The sequence below is a fragment of the Aotus nancymaae genome, unplaced genomic scaffold (assembly GCF_030222135.1).
Source record: "Aotus nancymaae isolate 86718 unplaced genomic scaffold, 86718_ANA_hifiasm-v0.15.2.pri h1tg000004l, whole genome shotgun sequence".
NCBI lineage: Eukaryota > Metazoa > Chordata > Mammalia > Primates > Aotidae > Aotus > Aotus nancymaae.
Window position 1 is genome coordinate 43,264,701 of NW_026988415.1, and position 19,631 is coordinate 43,284,331.

General features: G+C 36.6%; 1 protein-coding gene across 1 annotated transcript in view; it reads right to left on the reverse strand.

Annotated features, from left to right (window-relative positions):
- Positions 1-1,248: 1,248 nt before the first annotated feature.
- The window catches only part of FAM199X (family with sequence similarity 199, X-linked), a 29,365-nt gene continuing 10,982 nt past the window's right edge, over positions 1,249-19,631 (reverse strand). Inside the window, exons 3-6 of the mRNA XM_012451655.2 lie at positions 10,549-10,698; positions 10,140-10,301; positions 8,416-8,682; positions 1,249-6,810 (exon numbers count right to left, since the gene is read on the reverse strand). Coding sequence (XP_012307078.1) covers positions 6,640-6,810; positions 8,416-8,682; positions 10,140-10,301; positions 10,549-10,698 — 750 coding nt within the window. The 3' untranslated portion in view covers positions 1,249-6,639. The remainder of the gene's footprint in view (positions 6,811-8,415; positions 8,683-10,139; positions 10,302-10,548; positions 10,699-19,631) is intronic.

The following is a 19,631-nucleotide window of genomic DNA, read 5'->3' on the forward strand; positions in this document are numbered from 1 at the left end:
GAGGTTAAAGCTGCTATGGGTTATGATCGCACCATCGCACACCAGCCTGAGTGACAGAGCGAGACCCTGTCTTAAAAAAAAGAAAAAGAAAAAAACAGTTTGCTCTCCCTCTCACACCAATGACCTACAACAGTTAACTATGGGCAGCAGTTTTTAGCCACTAATTACTGTTGACTGATAAAATAGTGATAATGGTCATGACATAAACCAGCAAATCTCTAGAGCAGCACTGTCCAACAGAACTTTCTGTGATGATGGAAATGTTCTATATTCCATGCTTTTAAATACAGTAAATATCCTGTAGCCACATGGTAGCTATTGGATACTTGAAGTATTGCTAATGAGACTAAGGAACTACATTTTAAATTTTACTTAAATTTTAATTCATTTAAATATCCATATGTGACTAGTACATAACATACTGCCCATTATGGTAGTCACTAGACAAATATGGAGCTCTAGAGTACCTAAGAAAAGAAACACACACACGTACATTTCACCTAATATCTAACTCACATTTATTAAAAATTGAAGATTACAGAAAAGCATGAATAAGATTGGCGTCATTAAGCAAGCTTAATTAATTTACCTTTGACTAATTAATGAAAGTATTTAATAACACTAAAGGATTTTTGAGAAGAAGGTATATTTTGACCTTAGAAATTAAAAACAAAAGCAAAGCAGCTATTCTCCAAAGGAGAAAGCAACCACAGATCTCCCTCTAGTGGCAAAAGATAAAGTTGCTGCTGAAAAGCTCAATTGCTCCTCTATACATAAAACTGCTCAGACATTTTCTTTTATAAAATTCTAACTTAAGATTCTAAATCAATATATAAGGAAAATCTATTTTTTGTCAACAAAAATAAGACCTGCTTCCCAGTAATAGTATGGATTTTTAAAAATTAGACATAATTTTCACCTACTATGAATGCTAACCTCTCTAGAAATCTGATCTCTCCAGAAAAAAGTATTTTGCCAATGACATTTGGATATCTGGGGCTTTCACCAAATAAAGGTTTATAAAGCCATAACCAAACTGTGAGCATAAGAAATGGAAGCAGTTCTTCTCTGTTGGTAAATACTCTGGGATAGAGCATGAAAGGAGCTTACTCAGAAATATAAAGTTGTAAGCAGCAGTGAGTGGGGTTTGAAACAACTCAGTGTACATCAAAAGAAACAGTAAGATATTATAAGAGTTCTTAACCAAAACAACACTTTTCATTCTGGTATTCAGTTTCAAAAGACAGCTCTGCCACATTGCCAGTTTTAATTGCAACCATACACACTCATTTAGATTTCACTATTGAACTACTTTTAAGTACAAGAAGGAACTCAAAATAGAAACGACTTGTGATACAGCTATTGTTATTCCCTCACAGCTTCAGGGAAAACAGGCTTTATATACACTGTAGTAAGTACAGAATGTACAGAAGACAGGTATATATACAAAAGTGCATTAATGTAGTAATACATTTAGCAGGAATACAGGAAAAAAAAATCCTGGTTAACAATCTGATATATTACAGCATTTATGACTACTTGAAGATTCTCCAAACCAGTCAACTTCCTACTTGCTTTGGTTATGATATTGCTGCTACATAACTAATCTTTGAAACTAAAAAGCAAAAACAAAAACAAAAAACCCACAATTTGAAATTTTTACCCATCTGTGAATTGTTTTGCATTTACTTGTGTTTATCATTAATAGCTTTTGATAATAGTCCTTAAATTCCCAACGCAAAGATTCAGAATGGATTCAGAATGGATAATACTTGTTACATTAGTACTCAAATAGGAAATTAAATGGATCCACTACAGGAAAAGACATTACCGGTCCATTGCTAAAAGTCTCAGCTAGATAACCTAACCACAAACCTCAAATTCAGTCTCAATTTAAATGCAATAGGTCAGCTACTGTTAAAAAGCCAGCAGCTCCACAAAACAAGTCATGGCTTCAGGCCACTGTTCTTAGAACAATTCAGAATAGTGTTAACTTGTTATTTATAAATATAGTCTGTATATGCATAATTAGAGCAAGTCTCTCCTTTTTCTCCTCCATCCTTCACCACAAAAATGAACACAAATTTCCACAGGTTTTCTTGGCCACAAAGATGTAACAAAGAAATCTGACAATTAAAAAAAGTACTATATATTGAATGTAGAGAAGACAAAACAAGTTTTTCCGAATTTGGTAGGGGTGTCAAATTAAAATTTAATTTACTGTTATATGATCTAGGTTAAAACACTAATTACCTTAATTTAAAAAATAACTGGAGGGAAAGCCAAAAATAAATAATTTTAGTGTTAAAAAAATAGGAAAATAAAATTTTAGGGAGTCAACTCATATCTTCAGCTGTACCATGCAACTTCCTTATTCTTAATGGCCATTTAGAAGAATTATCAGAGTTCCTTCTAAGCCTTTTGGAATAAGTAAATTATTTTCCAAAGAAATAAGACCTAAGCATTATAAGTAGCTATGTTCCAGATACTATGCTAACAAAGATGCCTAGCTTAAAATATCTCAGATGATTTTTATTCACTTATCATAATTTTATTTTTAAGACAAGCTTTATCTTACTTTATCAGACTTAAAATGAATCCAAAGTTACCACAGTACATGTGTATACAAATATTTATTTCCTAATAGTACTTTTCAGGATTAAATTTACTTCTAGTTCAGACATGTTGAATGAGTCAGTACACTCAACATCAACACTATCACTTGAATGCAACTGGTAATTTTCCTATTAATCGTCCCAAACTATAAACAAACTGTGAGTACCCTCCATCAATTCCAAACAAATGTTTTTCTTGAAGATAGAAGTGCTATAAAGGTCATCTGTTAAAGTAAAGGAGTGTGTTCCAGCTATTACACAAATGAATTCAAAGAATTCCTAGAGAATCAACTTGCTATATAATCTCTGTCCTTAAAGTGCTTTTGTCTGTACCTTGAAAATTATCTTTCCAGATATTAAAAGTGATCTGGTTTGAAGAAGTATCCTGGCATATGATCTTTTTCAGAGAGAAAAAAATACATTAAGCCACACTTTAGATAAGTTTCAAGGCTCTTCAATGATATTGCTAGGCCAAAAATAACATTACGCAAATGAAATTTAAGATTTGAAGGTTTTTGTTTTTATACTCTATTACCATCGATTGGTTCAATTTAATGGCTTTGCTTACTGATATCTAATTCCATGGGCATTATGCAAAACAAATTACAACATTTGGATTGTTTTTGAGTTTTGAAAAGCCTGATATTGACAAAAAGTACAGAGTTCACCCCTTTAAGGCACATGAGGCTATACAGAGTAAGCCACAAACAAAAAGTCCCTGCTGGAGAACCCAGAAACAAACAAGACTTCCTTATTGGTTGTATATTAAATTTCTAGCTAAAATATGAAGACACTTGCTATATTTTATAATTTTTAAAGATCATCAGAATCTGGATACCTTTACATAGTAGTTTCCTGTAATTTTTCCTTTATGAGAGGATTTAGCACTTTTAAAAGCTAAATAAAATGAGAAGTTCATCCAATCTATAAAGAGTCATTATTTTATAAGTCAGTTTCTGAGATTAATTCAGCAATATCTAATTTACCCAAGGGACGGAGGAACTGGACAAATCTGCCATAGTGTAACAAAAATGAGGTAAGTCTCATGAAAAAAAGTGTTATTTTATTCTAAGTTCTTGTTGGGACAGAATGAACTAGCCCTTTATGCCTCACTACACATTATAATATACCACCTTCCTTTAATTCAGTTGCAAAACTATAGAAAAATATTATATATGTCGTTTTGTTAAATACAAGTCTCATCCTTTAAAAAAGCTGTGGTAGGAACTGAGATACACTATAAGATCGCTAATAAAATGTTTCTGGATAAATCTGTGGGAAATTTATTATGCCCTCAGTTAGAAATTTATTACACCCTCAGTTAACAAGGTTTATTTTCAAAAGGGAGACTTAAAATTTGCTCCAATGTCAGTTCTCTACAGATGAGAACCAATTCTAGAGCAGGTATTGGTCTAGCTTTTTTATTAACTGGTTAGTTAGTATTTATATTTAAATTAATATAATAATCTACTAAGTTAGATTGTTTTAAATTGAAATAATCTACTGAGTTAGATTGTTTTAAATTGAACTCAGAGATATACCATATTGAATAAATTATTACTTGCTCCAAGAAAGAAATAGTTCAAACTTCGAATTATCTACATGAGATATTAAAACAGGAAAGAAGTATAGCACATGAACAGAGACAACAGAACTTTCTATGTCTTTATCTGCTAGTTTCTTTTTTGAGGGGGACAGAAGACTATTTAATCTCCCTCTTGGATCATAAGCAAGCCCAAGTTATTTAATTATTTTCTTTTAATCAAAGGAAATATTTTCAATCTCCTTCAACCCAACTTTATGGACGATCTCTAAGTTATAGTACTATAACGACACTTCATCTGGATTTACACAAAATTTCATGATACACTTCTAGAAACATTCAAACCTTTACAAACTTTAAAAATTGACTTTGTGGCACTTTGGTAAACTTGTTTACTAGTGACTAAAGTTAAACCGAAAGTAATAAAACTGTGATTATTGGGAGAGTAGAGGAATTCATCTTAAATTACATCATAATCTTGTTTAGGATTTTCTTTTACTGGTCACTGTTAAGTAAATCATTTCTAAGCATTTGAACAGATAATGCTGCTCTATGGTCTCCAAAAGTGGCCTGTTGCCCTTGAAGAATAGGTATAGATGGCAGGCAATCATTTTGTGGGATTTTGCTTTTGCTAAGAGCAGGTAGAGAACTTAGATACAGTTACTCTGCTCTCTTTCTATACTTGGAAGGGAAAACAACGAGGTTAAGTTGTTCCATCTCCACAGAATATTCTGATGTCTATCCCCAAGCTCTCTTTGGGTCCTCTAAGCTGGTTAGGAGAACCAAAGAAGGGGAGGGGGAAAGTAAGGACTACTCCAATTGAAAACCATAGACACATATATGTTTTATTTTAGTAAAAATTTCATATTATCACTTTAGTAGTCTTTAAAAGGTTACGGCCATACCACAGACCTTGGCAAAGCTGCAATGTATTAATTTTTATCCTCAGTTTTCATTCTTTAACCTTCAGGAACCAAAATGAAATCAAAATTTTAAAATATATGATTATAAGCCTTTGTATCAACTGAGAATTAAGAATTTAAGTCATGAATCTTTTTCTTAATAAGCTACTTGACATAACAAAAAGTAAAAAAAAAAGTAGAAATCTAATTAACCTCTGTACTCTAGAGTTTGAAAAATATTAATTACAGCTCTTCCTACAGAATCACGATCACCTTCAAAATGCTATCCACAATATGAAAATTATGAAAGTCAGAAAGCAGCTTGATTGTCAGTAGTATCAGTTTCCATCTTCAACCCATGTGAATTTTCAAGACATGCGGTAGAAGAAAAGGAATCACGCTATTTCTAATGTTCATAACAAACTCTCTATGAAAACATTTAAAGAAACTCCAAGATTTCACAGTTAAAATTAGAGCTCTATTAATAACCAACAAGCTAAGGTGTTTTCTATATCTCATTGCTCTGTATATTTCTAGCAATTTATAGAGAAGTTTAGCAGAACTATAAGGGTTTTCATCAATTTTCAACATTTTTAACTAGGTCACATGCCAAAAGCTGTTATACCAAATATTTAAAAATTAGAGCTGTGCTGAAAAAAAAATTACTACAATAAGAACATGAGAGAGATATAGACTGATTTCCTGCCTGAGACAATTTTACAGTCTAAAATTTCTGAAAGCAACAGAAAAGCAGAATTGCTTATTTTGCCTAATTACTTTCACCATTTAAATATTAATCAACATAGCATCAAGTCTAAAATTTGGCTACTAGTAAGATTGTTTCATCAGTAGTCATCACTTAACAAAAAAGGATTCTGAACTTATATAAAGTAAAAAACAAAAACAAATCTAATAGGAAAAAGACTAGGGCCTGTTCTTATACCTTTGATTCAATAATGAATGAAAACAGACAGAACTAAACCTAATGAAGGCACTATAGTAAACAGCAATCCACACCTTGCCCACCCCCACACCTCAGAATAAGATTTCCACCAGCAATCAAGAATCATGCTATGGCCCTTTAGGAAAAGTAAACTAAGAAATCATAACATTAAGAAGGGAACTAAATTACGATCTCTACACATGTATTTATACTGACATAATAAACTACTGTCAGCAGTACCTTGAAATCTTCTAAACAGTATAAGTACTAGTCTTTGAAGAAGCCCACTTCACCACCATAAACTTTAAACAGTCAAAATGTTTACTCAAGTAGTGGTTCTTAAACTAGACTGTGCATCAGAATAACCCAGCACTTGTTAAGAAACAATGCTAGGCACCTCCCTGTTGGTTTCTGATTCACTAAGTCTGGGGGTGGGGCCCACTAGTATGCATTCATAACAACTTCTCAGGTGATGCTGAAGAGGCAGGTCCTGGGACCACCTGCCAATAACCACTGGCCTAAATTATTAATGGTATATCAGCACAGCCCTAACCAAAATTTTGGTCAAGATGCATGTAAACCAATAAGGATGGAGTATGTTAACGCTCACAAAGAACACTGATAAATTCACCCTTATTACATCAAAACATCAACATCTGCTTCATGGTCTTCCTCAGTCACTTTCAAGGACAGCACCTCTTCGTTAAGGAAGAGCCCACTGAGCCTCTCCTTCCGGGCCTGCCTCTGCTCCTTCAGCTGCCTCTTGCGGAAGGCCTTCTGTTGTAACTTCCGCTGCTTGGATCGCTTCTGTCAAAATAAAAATTTCTCAATCAGTAAGGTTTAGTTTTTGGCATATCCACCCAAAAATGTTTTATGAATCAAATTCTCTATTTTCTAACTTTAAGAGCTGTTCAAATCCTTCTGTAGTATGAACCTTGTTCCAATAAGTGAGCCACTGGCTTAGGCTTAAAAATGATTCTTTAAGATTCTAATTTTGTGGTATTTGACAGTGACTCTTAGGTTAGGAAGGATTGAGGCAATCATTTTGGCTAGTGATGGATAACGAGTCACTTCAAAGACTTCTCTTTTAAATTCAATTAAGGTACGTTGGTGTAAATGCAGAGTGAACACACAATTAATATTAGGGGACAATACTGAATATAAATGTAGAGAGCATTGCCTAAATCTCTAATGCTTATGATTCTCAGGTGCCTTTCATCCAAAAACACTAGCAATCTTACAATGGCAGGGAAAAAAAATCATGCCTTTTTCGTATTAGGCAAATATCATCTTTAAAACCCATCAGAGGCTGGGGGCGGTGTCTCACACCTGTAATCCCAGCACTTTGGGAGGCCGAGGCAGGCAGATCATGAGGTCAGGAGTTCAAGACCATCCTGGCCAACATGGTAAAACCCCATCTGTACTAAAAATATAAAAAAATTAGCTGGGCATGGCAGCACATACCTGTACTCCCAGCTACTCGGGAGGCTGAGGCAGGAGAATTGCCTGAACCCAGGAGGCAGAGATTGCAGTAAGCCGAGATCGTGCTACTGCACTACAGCCTGGGCGACAGTGAGAGACTCTATCTCCAAAAAAAAAAAAAAAAATATCCATCAGAAACTCAGTGGGTACTCCCATCCTTGTCCCTGGTGAACTGATACTAAAAAGGAATGACCACATATCTAGAAAAATTCCTTAGCAACCAACAAAGCTAGCTATGTTTCTGCTACTTCCCTAAGAACCAGGGAAAGAATCATTGTGTATCTTCAAGTAACCACTGGTTCACCAAAGAGTTAAAGAGATTGTCTTGTCATCTTTAAACTGGCTCCAGATTCTTGCCATTGCAAGGAATCGAACTCCCCTGCTAAGCCACAGGGCCATTCTAAATATACTTATACCTTCTTTTTTTAAGTGCCCGACATTATTATACAGAATTTTCTCAATTGTGAAAAGAGTAGAAATTAGAGAAAAGTATTACATTTTTAAACTAGCTAAGAAACATTCAAGATTAAAACATTAAGAAAACATTTAACACACACAAAAGACACACAAAACATTCTTAGGAGCTAATAGACAGCAACATCAGCAACATAGTGAGATTCGCTCAGTAGTCGAGTTGCAGTCAATATTGCAATCTTGAGAATAACTCATTATTTCCACCAATTTATCTTATTTAAAACAGACACAAAAATCAGATAAAATTGAATGCAATATGGTTGTCGGTCAAAACAGCATTTCAAAGCACAGCCTAGAGTGCTTTGTTCAACAGCAGAGCATCCTGCTTGTTCAATTAAGACCAAAACCCACAGGCATCTAGATAGCAGGATCATTTAAACTCTTCAAGAAATTTATATGAAGGAGTGCTAATGTTAATATTGAAAGGTAAAGTTCTGTATTGATTAGACGTTTTACTTTTGAATCCCGAATCCGCTCTGCTGCACTTGCAGACAGGTTGCTGTCACTGTGTGCTCGACTCATGTTGGCACTGGAGTTTGAAGCAGAGTTTCCAACACTGGACCCACTGCTGCTTGCAGAACTGACCATGCTGGCACTGCTGCTGCTGGCGCTGGCACTGGCACCGCTCACTCCACTGGTGCTTGCACAACTAAAGTTGCTTCTCTTCCAGGCCTCTCTTGCAGGCCGTTGGCGAGGGCTATGCTCCTTGATATAGTTTCTGACCTTGGGACGCAGAAACAGAAACTGGTTAGTGTTGAACCTTGATGGTTCTACCTTCAAAATGCTGGGGAAAAAATCATACTGTACTTGATCTAAAAGATTGTCAAAAATGCTGCAGATGAATATATAAGGTAGAATAGAAAGGCTAAATTTAGACATCAGTACAAGAAAAAATGGACAATGTTCAAAATTCTAGAAAACGTTATAGAGCTGGATTTTAAAAGCACACAAAATATAATCAGTAAATGGAAGGCTACTGGCCTTCATAATTTAATACTGTAAAAAAACAGCACTCAAAATAGAAACTAACAATAAAAGAAAATAGATGAGATGAGGCATTTGTTAAAGGTATCCACTTAAGAAAATTTAAGTAAGTTGCTGATTTTATCTAAGATTAAGGTATTTCCTAAATCTTAGCTAAGGGCCAATGGTACCTGTCTTCAAATGCAAGACATCAATTTACCACATGAATGAAAAATTTGCTGGAATGTAGAAAATTATAGTATGTCTGCTGGGAGAAATACTGCAATGAGAGAAATTTTTCATAAATAATGATAAAGGCAAAACAAGAAACAAATCAAAAGTAGAACATAGGAACGTAAGTATTCTTCAGCTATGTACCAGAGAAAAAGAACAGCAAAAATTGTATTTAGAAGATACCAGAGGCTGGGTGCAGTGATTCACACCTGTAATTCCTGTACTTTGGGAAGCCAAGGTGGGTGGATCACAAGGTCAGGAGTTCAAGACCAGTCTGGCCAAGATGGTGAAACCCTGTCTCTACTAAAAATACCAAAATTAGCTGGGTATGGTGGCAGGTGCCTGTAATCCCAGCTACTCAGGAGGCTGAGGCAGGGGAATCACTTGAACCTGGGTGGCAGAGGTTGCAGTGAGCTGAGATTGCACCACTGCACTCCAGCCTGAGTGATAGAGTGAGACTCTGTCCCAAAAAAAAAAAAAAAGAGAGAGAGAGAGAGAGAAGATACCAGAGATGCATATTTCAGAACAGCAGAGGGAAAATTCACTAGGTTTCACCCTAGCCTGGCTCAATTATTACTCTATAAACCTTCTGAAATCCCTCAGCTCAGATGTTTACCAAAGAATAGCTCTCATTAATTAGTATTTTGATTGTCAATTAGTCTCCTGTAAACTGAGTTAGAACAAATCTATATCTTAACCTAACCACCCCTTAACCTAACCACCCCGTAAGTGGTGACATTAAATTTCAAAGCCTAGACAACTGAAGAGCAGGTTCTAGATTTATACTGATCCCAGAAAGGTACTAGCAGGTGAGATGTACATAAAACCTCTTAAAACTATGGAACATCATTTTTTCTAATATTACCTTTCACAGCAGCGATTTGGCCTTAATTATCTATGTATTTAAATATGTTATTCAAGTCTACATTTTATAAGACAGTGGTACTTTTAATAGGTAAATAATGTATATTTTCTTTACATACCTGCTTCAGTTTTTCATCTGTGAGACAGTTAAGTTCAATAATAAACTCACTGTCTGTGGGGGAGATTTGAGCAGAAGGATCAATGATTTTAATAATATCAAGTTGCTCCCGAAGACCCATCTCAGTACTCACTTTCCGACTTAGATACTCAATATATTCCACCTATGTGATGAAAAATTACAACAAACTAGATCATTGCTGAAACTTCTGATCCTTTATTATGTCAATTATAATGTGTTTACATATCAGAAGCACTGAAGGTTATATTTGTTTCCTGAAAAACAGTTAAAGCTCAAATTCAGATTTACTAAGCAATTCACATTTCCCCAGTAGCTTTAAACAGGCAATAAACTGAGCTTCACCTTGTCTCCACATATGAGCTTTTAATTAAGAATGTCAAGATCTTTACCTGCTCATCATTTGTCATTGCACTCCAAGGGAGTTCATCTAAATTCCGGTGCTTGTTTTTCTTTTTAGGAAGCAGGCAAGGTGAACTTGGAATACTGGGTATGACATCAGAAAGTACATCACTCCCACTGGCAATATCACTCCCTGGTAACTTTATAAAAATAAGGAGGGGAGGGGGAGGGAAAGCAAAATTTTTTCAGACTACATTTTAAATACCACAATGTATTTTCAACATTTAAAGTTACTTGTAATGAGACTGACTGCTGCCAGCTGTGCTAAGAGGGCTTCCTTAAACTTTAACATAAGACTAATGGCAGCTGGGCGCAGTGGTTCACTTCTGTAATCCCAGCACTTTGGGAGGCCGGAAGCGGGCGCATCACCTGAGGTCAGGAGTGCGAGACCAGTCTGGCCAACACGGTGAAACCCTGTCTCTACTAAAAATACAAAAATTAGCTGGGTGTGGTGGCGTGTGCCTGTAGTCCCAGCTACACAGAAGGCTGAGGCAGGAGAATCGCTTGAACCCTCAAGTGAGGGAGACTGTGCCACTGCACTCCAGCTTGGACAACAGAGTGAGACTCCATCTCAGAAAACAAAACAAAACAAAAAAAAACACTAATGGCAAATATAGAATCAGAGGACATTAATTCTGATCCATGCCTATTTATACAAAGCAGCAATATAATATATATTCTTTGCATATATTTAGTTATTCAATGAAAGATGTTTTTGAAAAGCTTAGACTCGTAATCAAGACTTATTAAAATGGCAACTGAAGAGTCAATCATCACTAAAGTTTTTAATGTATAATGAGAATCTGAGGAGGGCCTCCATACTGTAATGAATAAGCAGCACTGGTCTCCATCTGGGAAGACCCGAATGATATGCCACTAACTGGCTTTTTGCCAGAGACTGTGCTAAACATACTGTCAATATAAAGACAAATACATCTTGGTCCTTGTTCTCAAGTTTGTATTAGTGACCTCAAGACAATTAAAATAAATTAAAGCCAGGCAAAGTAGCTCACGCCTGTAATCCTAGCACTTTGTGAGGCTGAGGCAGGAGGACTGCTTGAGCCCAGGAATTCAAGACCAGCCTAGGCAATGTGGCAAGACCCGTCTCTATTTAAAAAAAAAAAAATTCATGCCTGTAATCCCACAACTTTGTAAGGCTGAGGTGGGAGAATCACTTGGGCCCAGGAGTTCGAGAGCAGTCTGGCCAACATAGCGAGACTTCGTCTCTATTAAAAAAAAAAAAAAAAAAAATTAGCTGGGTGTGGTGGCACATGCCTGTGGTCTCAGCTACTCAGGAGGCTGAGGTGGGAAGATCGCTTGAACCTGGCAGGTTTAGGCTACAGTGAGACATGTTTGTGCCACTGCATGCCAGCCTGGAAAACAGAGTGAGATTGGTCACAAAAAATAAATAAATAAAATAATTTTAAATATGCCGTTAATATAAAGCAAAACACTTTAAGGACCGGAAGTATTGTACAAGAAAAATTATAAAAACATCATATAAGACAAAGTGTAGACAAAGGAGAGATAAAAGCAAGTCTAACATACAGAAAATCAACTTAAAGTGAGATAAACAGCAAAAATATGTGCTATAATTTTATACATATTTATGTGTATTTTTGCACTTAGGCATATACTCATGTAGTCATCACCAGGACCAAGGTAATAAATATATCCATTACCTCCAAAAGTTAGAATGAATTTTAAATAAATGTATTTAAGTCATTCATCAAAAAGATAAAATCTTTTCTTCTATAAGGAACACATGACAATTTTCAAATATACTGACTTCATTTTTACAAGGTATAAAATAGTACCTTTTGTTGTTTTTCGGTTCTATAGAGTTTGCAATTGTATCTGAACTCTGAATGATTTCTAGGCTTTTGCGATTACCCAAAAAGAGAAGAGCTACATTAGTCATGAAGACGATTTTGATCCCATGTATTAGAACTCCTACTGTGTACACAGCAGTATAATAGGTACAGGGGATTCAAAGGAGTGTTAAGTCCCTACATAAAAACTTTACTTGGGAAAGTAATACAAAACACAAACATATAATTATACAACACAGCACATGACGAATGTTAGGTTTGAGATGACAGGTCACCAATGGAAATATCTAGCAGTGGGTTGAAGCTGCAGGATTAACTTTTGGGAGAGCTGCAATGGACTGCAGGCAGGCACTGGGGAATCAATCACAAAGAAATAAATGAAACCACAAAGATAGGAGTCAATCACCATGCAAAAGATGACTATGATGTTTACAATGAAATTGTCAAAGAGAGAGGCCATTCTTTCTACATCCCCATAAGTGGCTACTACTCTTAAAAACCACATTTTCACTATGAAAGTTATTGACGTATCCAAGTACATAAGTGACTACCAACAATCTGTATTGCTTCTTTTAAAATCTCAGTAAGGGCCAGGCACAGTGGCTCATACCTGTAATCTCAGCACTTTGGGAGGCGGAAGTGGAGTATCAACTGAGGTCACGAGTTCAAGACCATCCTGGTCAACATGGTGAAACCCCGTCTCTACTAAAAATACAGAAAATTAGCTGGGCATGGTGGCGCGTGCCTGTAATCCCAGCTGCTCAGGAGGCTGAGGCAGGAGAATTGCCTGAACCCAGGAGGTGGAGGTTGCGGTGAGCCGAGATTGTGCCATTGCATTCCAGCCTGGGTAACAAGAGCGAAACTCCGTCTCAAAAAAAAAAAGAAAAAAATTCACCTAAATCTTCACAGAGTATCTGCTAGGCACTTAAATCTGTACCTTTACTTCTGTTTGTTTGATGGGGATGGAGGGGTGTAAAAAAGGTAATTAATTGTACCTTGGCCATTTTTTTCAGGGAGAAGTAAAAAGATCCCAGAGTTCAAATCCCAGCTCCACTGCTCACTAGCAGTGTGACCTTGTGTAGGCTAGTTTGTTTCTTTGAGCCTCAGAGTTTGGAGTAAAATGTGGTCAGTACCATCAATCTCAAAGGACTGTTGAGTGGTTTAAACGTGGTAACATGCCTGGCACACAGGCAACACTCAATAAAGAGATATACTTTTCTTTTTCCATCCTTTGCCATGGTTTTGGACCCTTTAAAAAAAGTAGCACAATCCCTAAGAGAATGTCACATGTTGCTCAAGTGCCTGGGTTGTTTCACAAGGTAGTGTTTAAGAATGACAGGGGAAAAAGGAAAAGACATTCAGGTAAGGTGTATAATTTAGTAAAGTCAAAAATAGCGAAAACATAGTGTGAGGTGACATATATCCTAGAAATCATATATCATATCATTTAATCATGCCAAATTTAATTAACACAGAAAATCATGCTAGGGATTTGAAAGTTCAACACAAGAACCAGAAACTGTCATATGATATGTAGAAGTGGGCTGATAACATTTTCTAAGAAGTAACTTGATGAAACTGGTCTTTGGGGAAGATTAGTTAAAAAGCACTATGGGGAAAAAATAGAGTGAGGGACGATTGAAATTAGATAGGAAGCTCTTGTAATCTAGGCCTGGATCAAAATAAGCAAAAATGGAAAGAAAAATGGGGATAGGAAAAATGTCAGATGAAAACAATTTACAGTTATTGAGGTCTTTAAGTGTATCACTCTGGGTGTGGTGCAGTGACTCACACCTGTAATCCCAGCACTTTGGGAGGCAGAGGCAGGCGGATCACAAGGTCAGTAGTTCGAGACCAGCCTGGCCAATATGGTGAAACCCTGTCTCTACTAAAAATACAAAAATTAGCTGGGCATGGTGGCATGCACCTGTAGTCCCAGCTACGTGGGAGGCTGGGGCAGGAGAAGCGCTTGGGCCCAGGAGGCAGAGGTTGCAGTGAGCCAAGATTGGCATTCCAGCCTGGGTGTCAGAGTGAGACTACATCTCAAAAAAAAGAAAGAAAATTTACGAAGCTGTTTGATAACTGAATGGATAAGGTAAAAGAGTCTCATTTTGAGGGTAGGAAAAAAACTGGTGACATTTCAGGTCATACAACCCACCCAGAGGGAGATACTTAAAGACCTCAATTTTCACAGCAAGTTAACTGAAAGGATGTTACAGATCTTCTATCCAACACCCTCATTTTACATATAAGAAAAAATGTCTTATAAAAAATATGTCTGGGGAGGGTCATACAAATAGTGGCAGAATCCAAAGTAGGACAAAAATCTAATGCTTTCAACTATGCAAGACAGTTTTGCCGGTCTGGCAACTTTGTAATAAGAGAGGAATGCAATTTGGGATACAGAGGGTTTGTAGTGATAACAGGAGAAGCAAGCACAAGTGTCCTTTGGACGGACAATAGTAATTTTTCACTAAGTTTTAAGACATGTCGGCCGGGCCTGGTGGCTCACGCCTGTAATCCCAGCACTTTGCGAGGCCGAGGCGGGCAGATCACGAGGTCAAGAGATCAAGACCATCCTGACCAACATGGTGAAACCCCGTCTCCACTTAAAAAAAAAAAAAAAAAAAAGTACAAAAAATTAGCCAGGTGTGGTGGTGCATGCCTGTAGTCCCAGCTACTCAGGAGGCTGAGGCAGGAGAATTGCTTGAAACTGGAAAACAGAAGTTGCAGCGAGCCAGGATCGCGCTACTGTACTCCAGCCTAGCGATAGAGCAAGACTCTGTCTCAAAAACAAAACAAAACAAAAGACATGTCACAAAGCACAGTCTATTTTTTTCCATGGAGACACTGTAATTGGAAGTTGCAACACTGGATCAAGGACTCAGCATCAAATAATGGGTATTACATATTAAGGTCATCTAAGTGGAAATGTCAAGTAGTCAATTGGAGATATGGGATTAGACTAGTGGTTGTACAACAGAATTGTATGGGCCCCTGTATATTTATTAGACTAGCAATTTCCCATTTTATAACTGATACATTTCAGAATAAATGCTTAATAACTCCCAGCCCATATTTTTCATGGGCAATATTTGGCATATTTATATTACAGTCAGTAATTGTGAAACATAGGGAGACTTAAATCTCTGCCATATTTTCTGCAGAATGCAGTAGAATTTTATGAGTAAGCTCGTTTCTGTAATAGCTGATGTGTAATTTCAGATTGCACCTCTAGGCTTCAAGTGTGACAGTTGATTACTCACTCTTTAAATTATCTACGCTTTCCTGCTCAACAACAGAAATAATCTCTCAGACTCTAAGACTAGTCAAACATATCCTTAATAATAAAATGACTGTAAGCAAAGAAAATTATCAGCAAAGCAAAATGCAAAGATGCTAATTAATTCTAAGGTTAAAATCTCATCTTATTAAGTAGTGAGCATTTTTCTGCCCAGAGAATCTATAAATCATTTATATTTACTTTACTAGTAACTGAAACATCTGTTAAAAAGAAAGATTTAAACAGATGTAGTTTTTATTCATAACAGAAGTTAATACAAATTTTTAAACTATAGTAAATGATTTTTAGTCCATATTAATCCTAACATAATTTTAATTATCTTCTTGGATAATTTACTGCTCATCATTATGAAATCCCACAAAGACAAGATAGCACTTTAAATCTTTCAGCATATTTAAATAGCAGATATCCATGGTAACAGAGTACCCATACTCCAATTTCACAAGTCAGAAAACACATACTAAGGCAGGTCTGATTTTTGTTCCAACATCATAGTCACTCGTGTACATTAACAGTGAGCAGCTGGGGATGGTTTTCCACTCTACTCATAAAATGAGTGAAGAAGCCAGCAATTAAAATTTTAAAATGCCTGCCACCTTGTAACATTATGGATGATAACTCTAAATAAATCATATAAAATAAGCAGAAAAAATATTTCTTAGAATCACCAGGACTCAATCTGATTATGCTTTACTAAGAATCCTTATAGTCTGATTTTAAATACAAAGTCTGCACACACAAAAAGAGAGAGAGACAGACAGACAGACAGACAGACAGACAGACAGACAGACACTGGCTGAGCATGGTGGCTCACGCCTGTATTCCCACTACTTTTGGAGGCCAAAGTGGAAGGATCGCTTGAGCCCAGGAATTCAAGACCAGCCTGGGCACCAGAGACCCCTGTCTCTACAAAAAATAAAAAAGTATTAGCTGGTCGTGGTGGTGCCCACCTGTGGTCCCAACTACTGAGAAGGCTAAGGCAGGAAGATTGCTTGAGCCCAGGAGGTCATGGTGGCATTGAGCCATTTTTGTACCACTGCACTCCAGCCTGGGTGACAGAGTGAGGTCTTATCTCAAACAAAAAGAGACACTGAAAAATTCATTATGAATATCATGAAAAAGTTTATAAGATCTTAAATGAGAAAATCTTATTAAAAATGTTTAACCAGAAGAGGAAATACTTCCTACCTCATGAGGCCAGTATTACCTGGACACCAAAGCTAGACAAAGACACAACCGAGAAAGAAAACTGCAGACCAATATCCCTTAGGAATATAGATGCAAAATCCTTAACAAAATACTAAAAAACCACATCCAGAAGCAGACTGAACTTCTCCCCTAAGATTAGGAAAAAGACAAGGATGCTTACTTTCACCACTTCTATTCAACAGTGTACTGGAGATCTAGCTAGGGCAATCAAGCAAGAATTAAAAGGCATCCATATTAGAAAAAAAGAGGGAAATGTATCTCTATTCACAGATGACATGATTGTATAGAAAATGATAAATAATCCACACAGAGGAAAATTTTTTAACAAATGATTTCAGCAAAGTTGGCAGGATACAAAATCAATATGCAAACAACAATTGTATTTCTATATATAGACTAACAATTAACAATCTGAAAATAAAATTAAGAAAACAACACTGGCCAGGCATGGTGGCTCACGCCTGTAATATCAGAACTTTGGGAGGCCGAGGCAGGCAGATCACCTGAGGTCTGGAGTTCGAGACCAACCTGGTCAACATGGCGAAACCCTGTCTATAATAAAAATACAAAAATTAGCCATGCATGGTGGCGCATGCCTGTAATCTCAGCTACTAGGGGGTGCTGAGGCAGGAGAACTGCTTGAACCTGTTAGGCAAAAGCTGCAGTGGGCTGAGATCGTGCCACTGCACTCCTGTCTGGGCAACAGAGTAAGACTCCATCTCAAAAAAAAAAAAAAACAAAAAAAAAAACCACTTACAACAGCATCAAAAAGAAAACAATATTCAGGAATAAATTTAACCAAGAGAGTGGAAGACTTGAAGACTGAAAACTACAAAACATCTTTGAAATAAGGAAGCCCTAAATAAATAAGATATTCCGTCCCATATTAATGAATTGGAATAGTTAATATTGTTAACATGGCAATACTCCCCAAAGCAATCTACAGATTCAATGTGATCTCCATCAAAATTCCAACTACCCTTTTTGCAAAATGAGCAACCTGATCCTAAAACTCATATGGAACTGCAAGGTCTCCAAATAGCTCTGTTGCCCAGGCTAGAGTGCAATGGTGTGATCTTGGCTCACTCAGGGCTCAAGCAATCCTCCAACCTCAGTCTCCTGGGTAGCTGAGACCACAGATGCATGCCACCATGCCTGGCAAATTTTTGCATTTTTTTATAGACATGGGGTGTTGCCATGTTGCCCAGGCTCATTTCGAACCTCTGGGCTCAAGCTATCTATCCACCTCAGCTTATCAAAGTGCTGGGGTTACAGATGTGAGCTTAAACAATCTTTATAAAGAACAACAAAGTGGGAGAACTAACACATCTTGATTTCAAAACTTACTGAAAAGCTATGGAGTAGAACTGAGAGTCCAAAAATAAACCCACACATCTATGATTAATTCATTTTTGAAAGGGTGCCAAGATGATTCAATGAAGGAAGAATAATCTTTTCAACAAATAGTGCTGGGACAACTGGATACCCACATGCAAATGAATAAATTTGGGAGCCAGATGCAGTGGTACATGCCTGCAGTCCCAGATACTCAGGAGACTGAGGTGGGAGAATTGCTTGAAACCAGGAATTCGAGACCAGCATGGATAACACAGTGAGACTCTGTTCTTAAAAAAAGAAGGATTGAATCTGGACTCCTATCTTATGCAATATACAAAAAGTAACTCAAAATGGATCAAAGACCTACATGTAAGAAATAAAACTCTAAAAGTTTGGGAAGGAAACAGGTGAAAATCTTCCTCATCTTGGATTAGGTAATGGTTTTTAAAATATGACATCATAAGTACGGCCAAAAAAAAAAAATTAGACTTCATCAAAATTAAAAACTTTGGTGTCAAAGGACACTATCAAGTGAACAAATGCTATCAAGCGAAAAGACAATTCACGGAATGGAAAAACATTTTTTCAAATCATATATCTCATAAGGGTCTAGTAGCCAGAATATAGAAAGAACACTCACAACGCAACCATAAAAAGTAAAATAACACAATTTTAAAAGGGGCAAAGTATTTGAATAGATAGTTCTCCAAAAAGGACATACAAATGGCCAATAAACACATGAAAAGGTGCTCAAAACCATAATGAAATACCAATTTATACCCAGTAGGATGGCTATAAACAAAGACAATGCCAACTGTGGACAAGAATGTGGTGAAATGGGAAAATTCATAAATTGCTGGTGGAAAAGTAAAATGGTATGGTCACTCTGGAAAACATGTTGGCAGTTCCTCAAAAAGTTAAATATCAAGTTATCATATAATCCAGCAATTCCACTCCTAGGGGTATATCCAAGAGAATTAAAAATATAAATCCACATAGAAACTTGTATCTGAATGTTCACAGCAGTATTATTTATAACAGCCAAAAAGTAGAAACAACCCAAAAGTTCATCAGTTAATGAACAGATGAATAAAATGTGGTACTGTACATCCACACAGTGGAATATTAGCCATAGAAAGGAATGAAGTACTGTTATATGGTACAACATGGATAAATCTTGAAAACATTATGCCAAGTGAAAGAAGCCAGATACAAAAGGCCACGTATTAGCCCATTTATAAGAAATATCCACAAAAGTAAATCCATAGAGAAATTAGATTAGTAGCTGCCAGGCGATAAGGGGGAGGAGAGAATTGGGACTATGTGCTAATGGGTATAGGGTTTCTTCTGGAGGTGACAGAAATGTCCTGGAATTAGATAGCGGTGATGG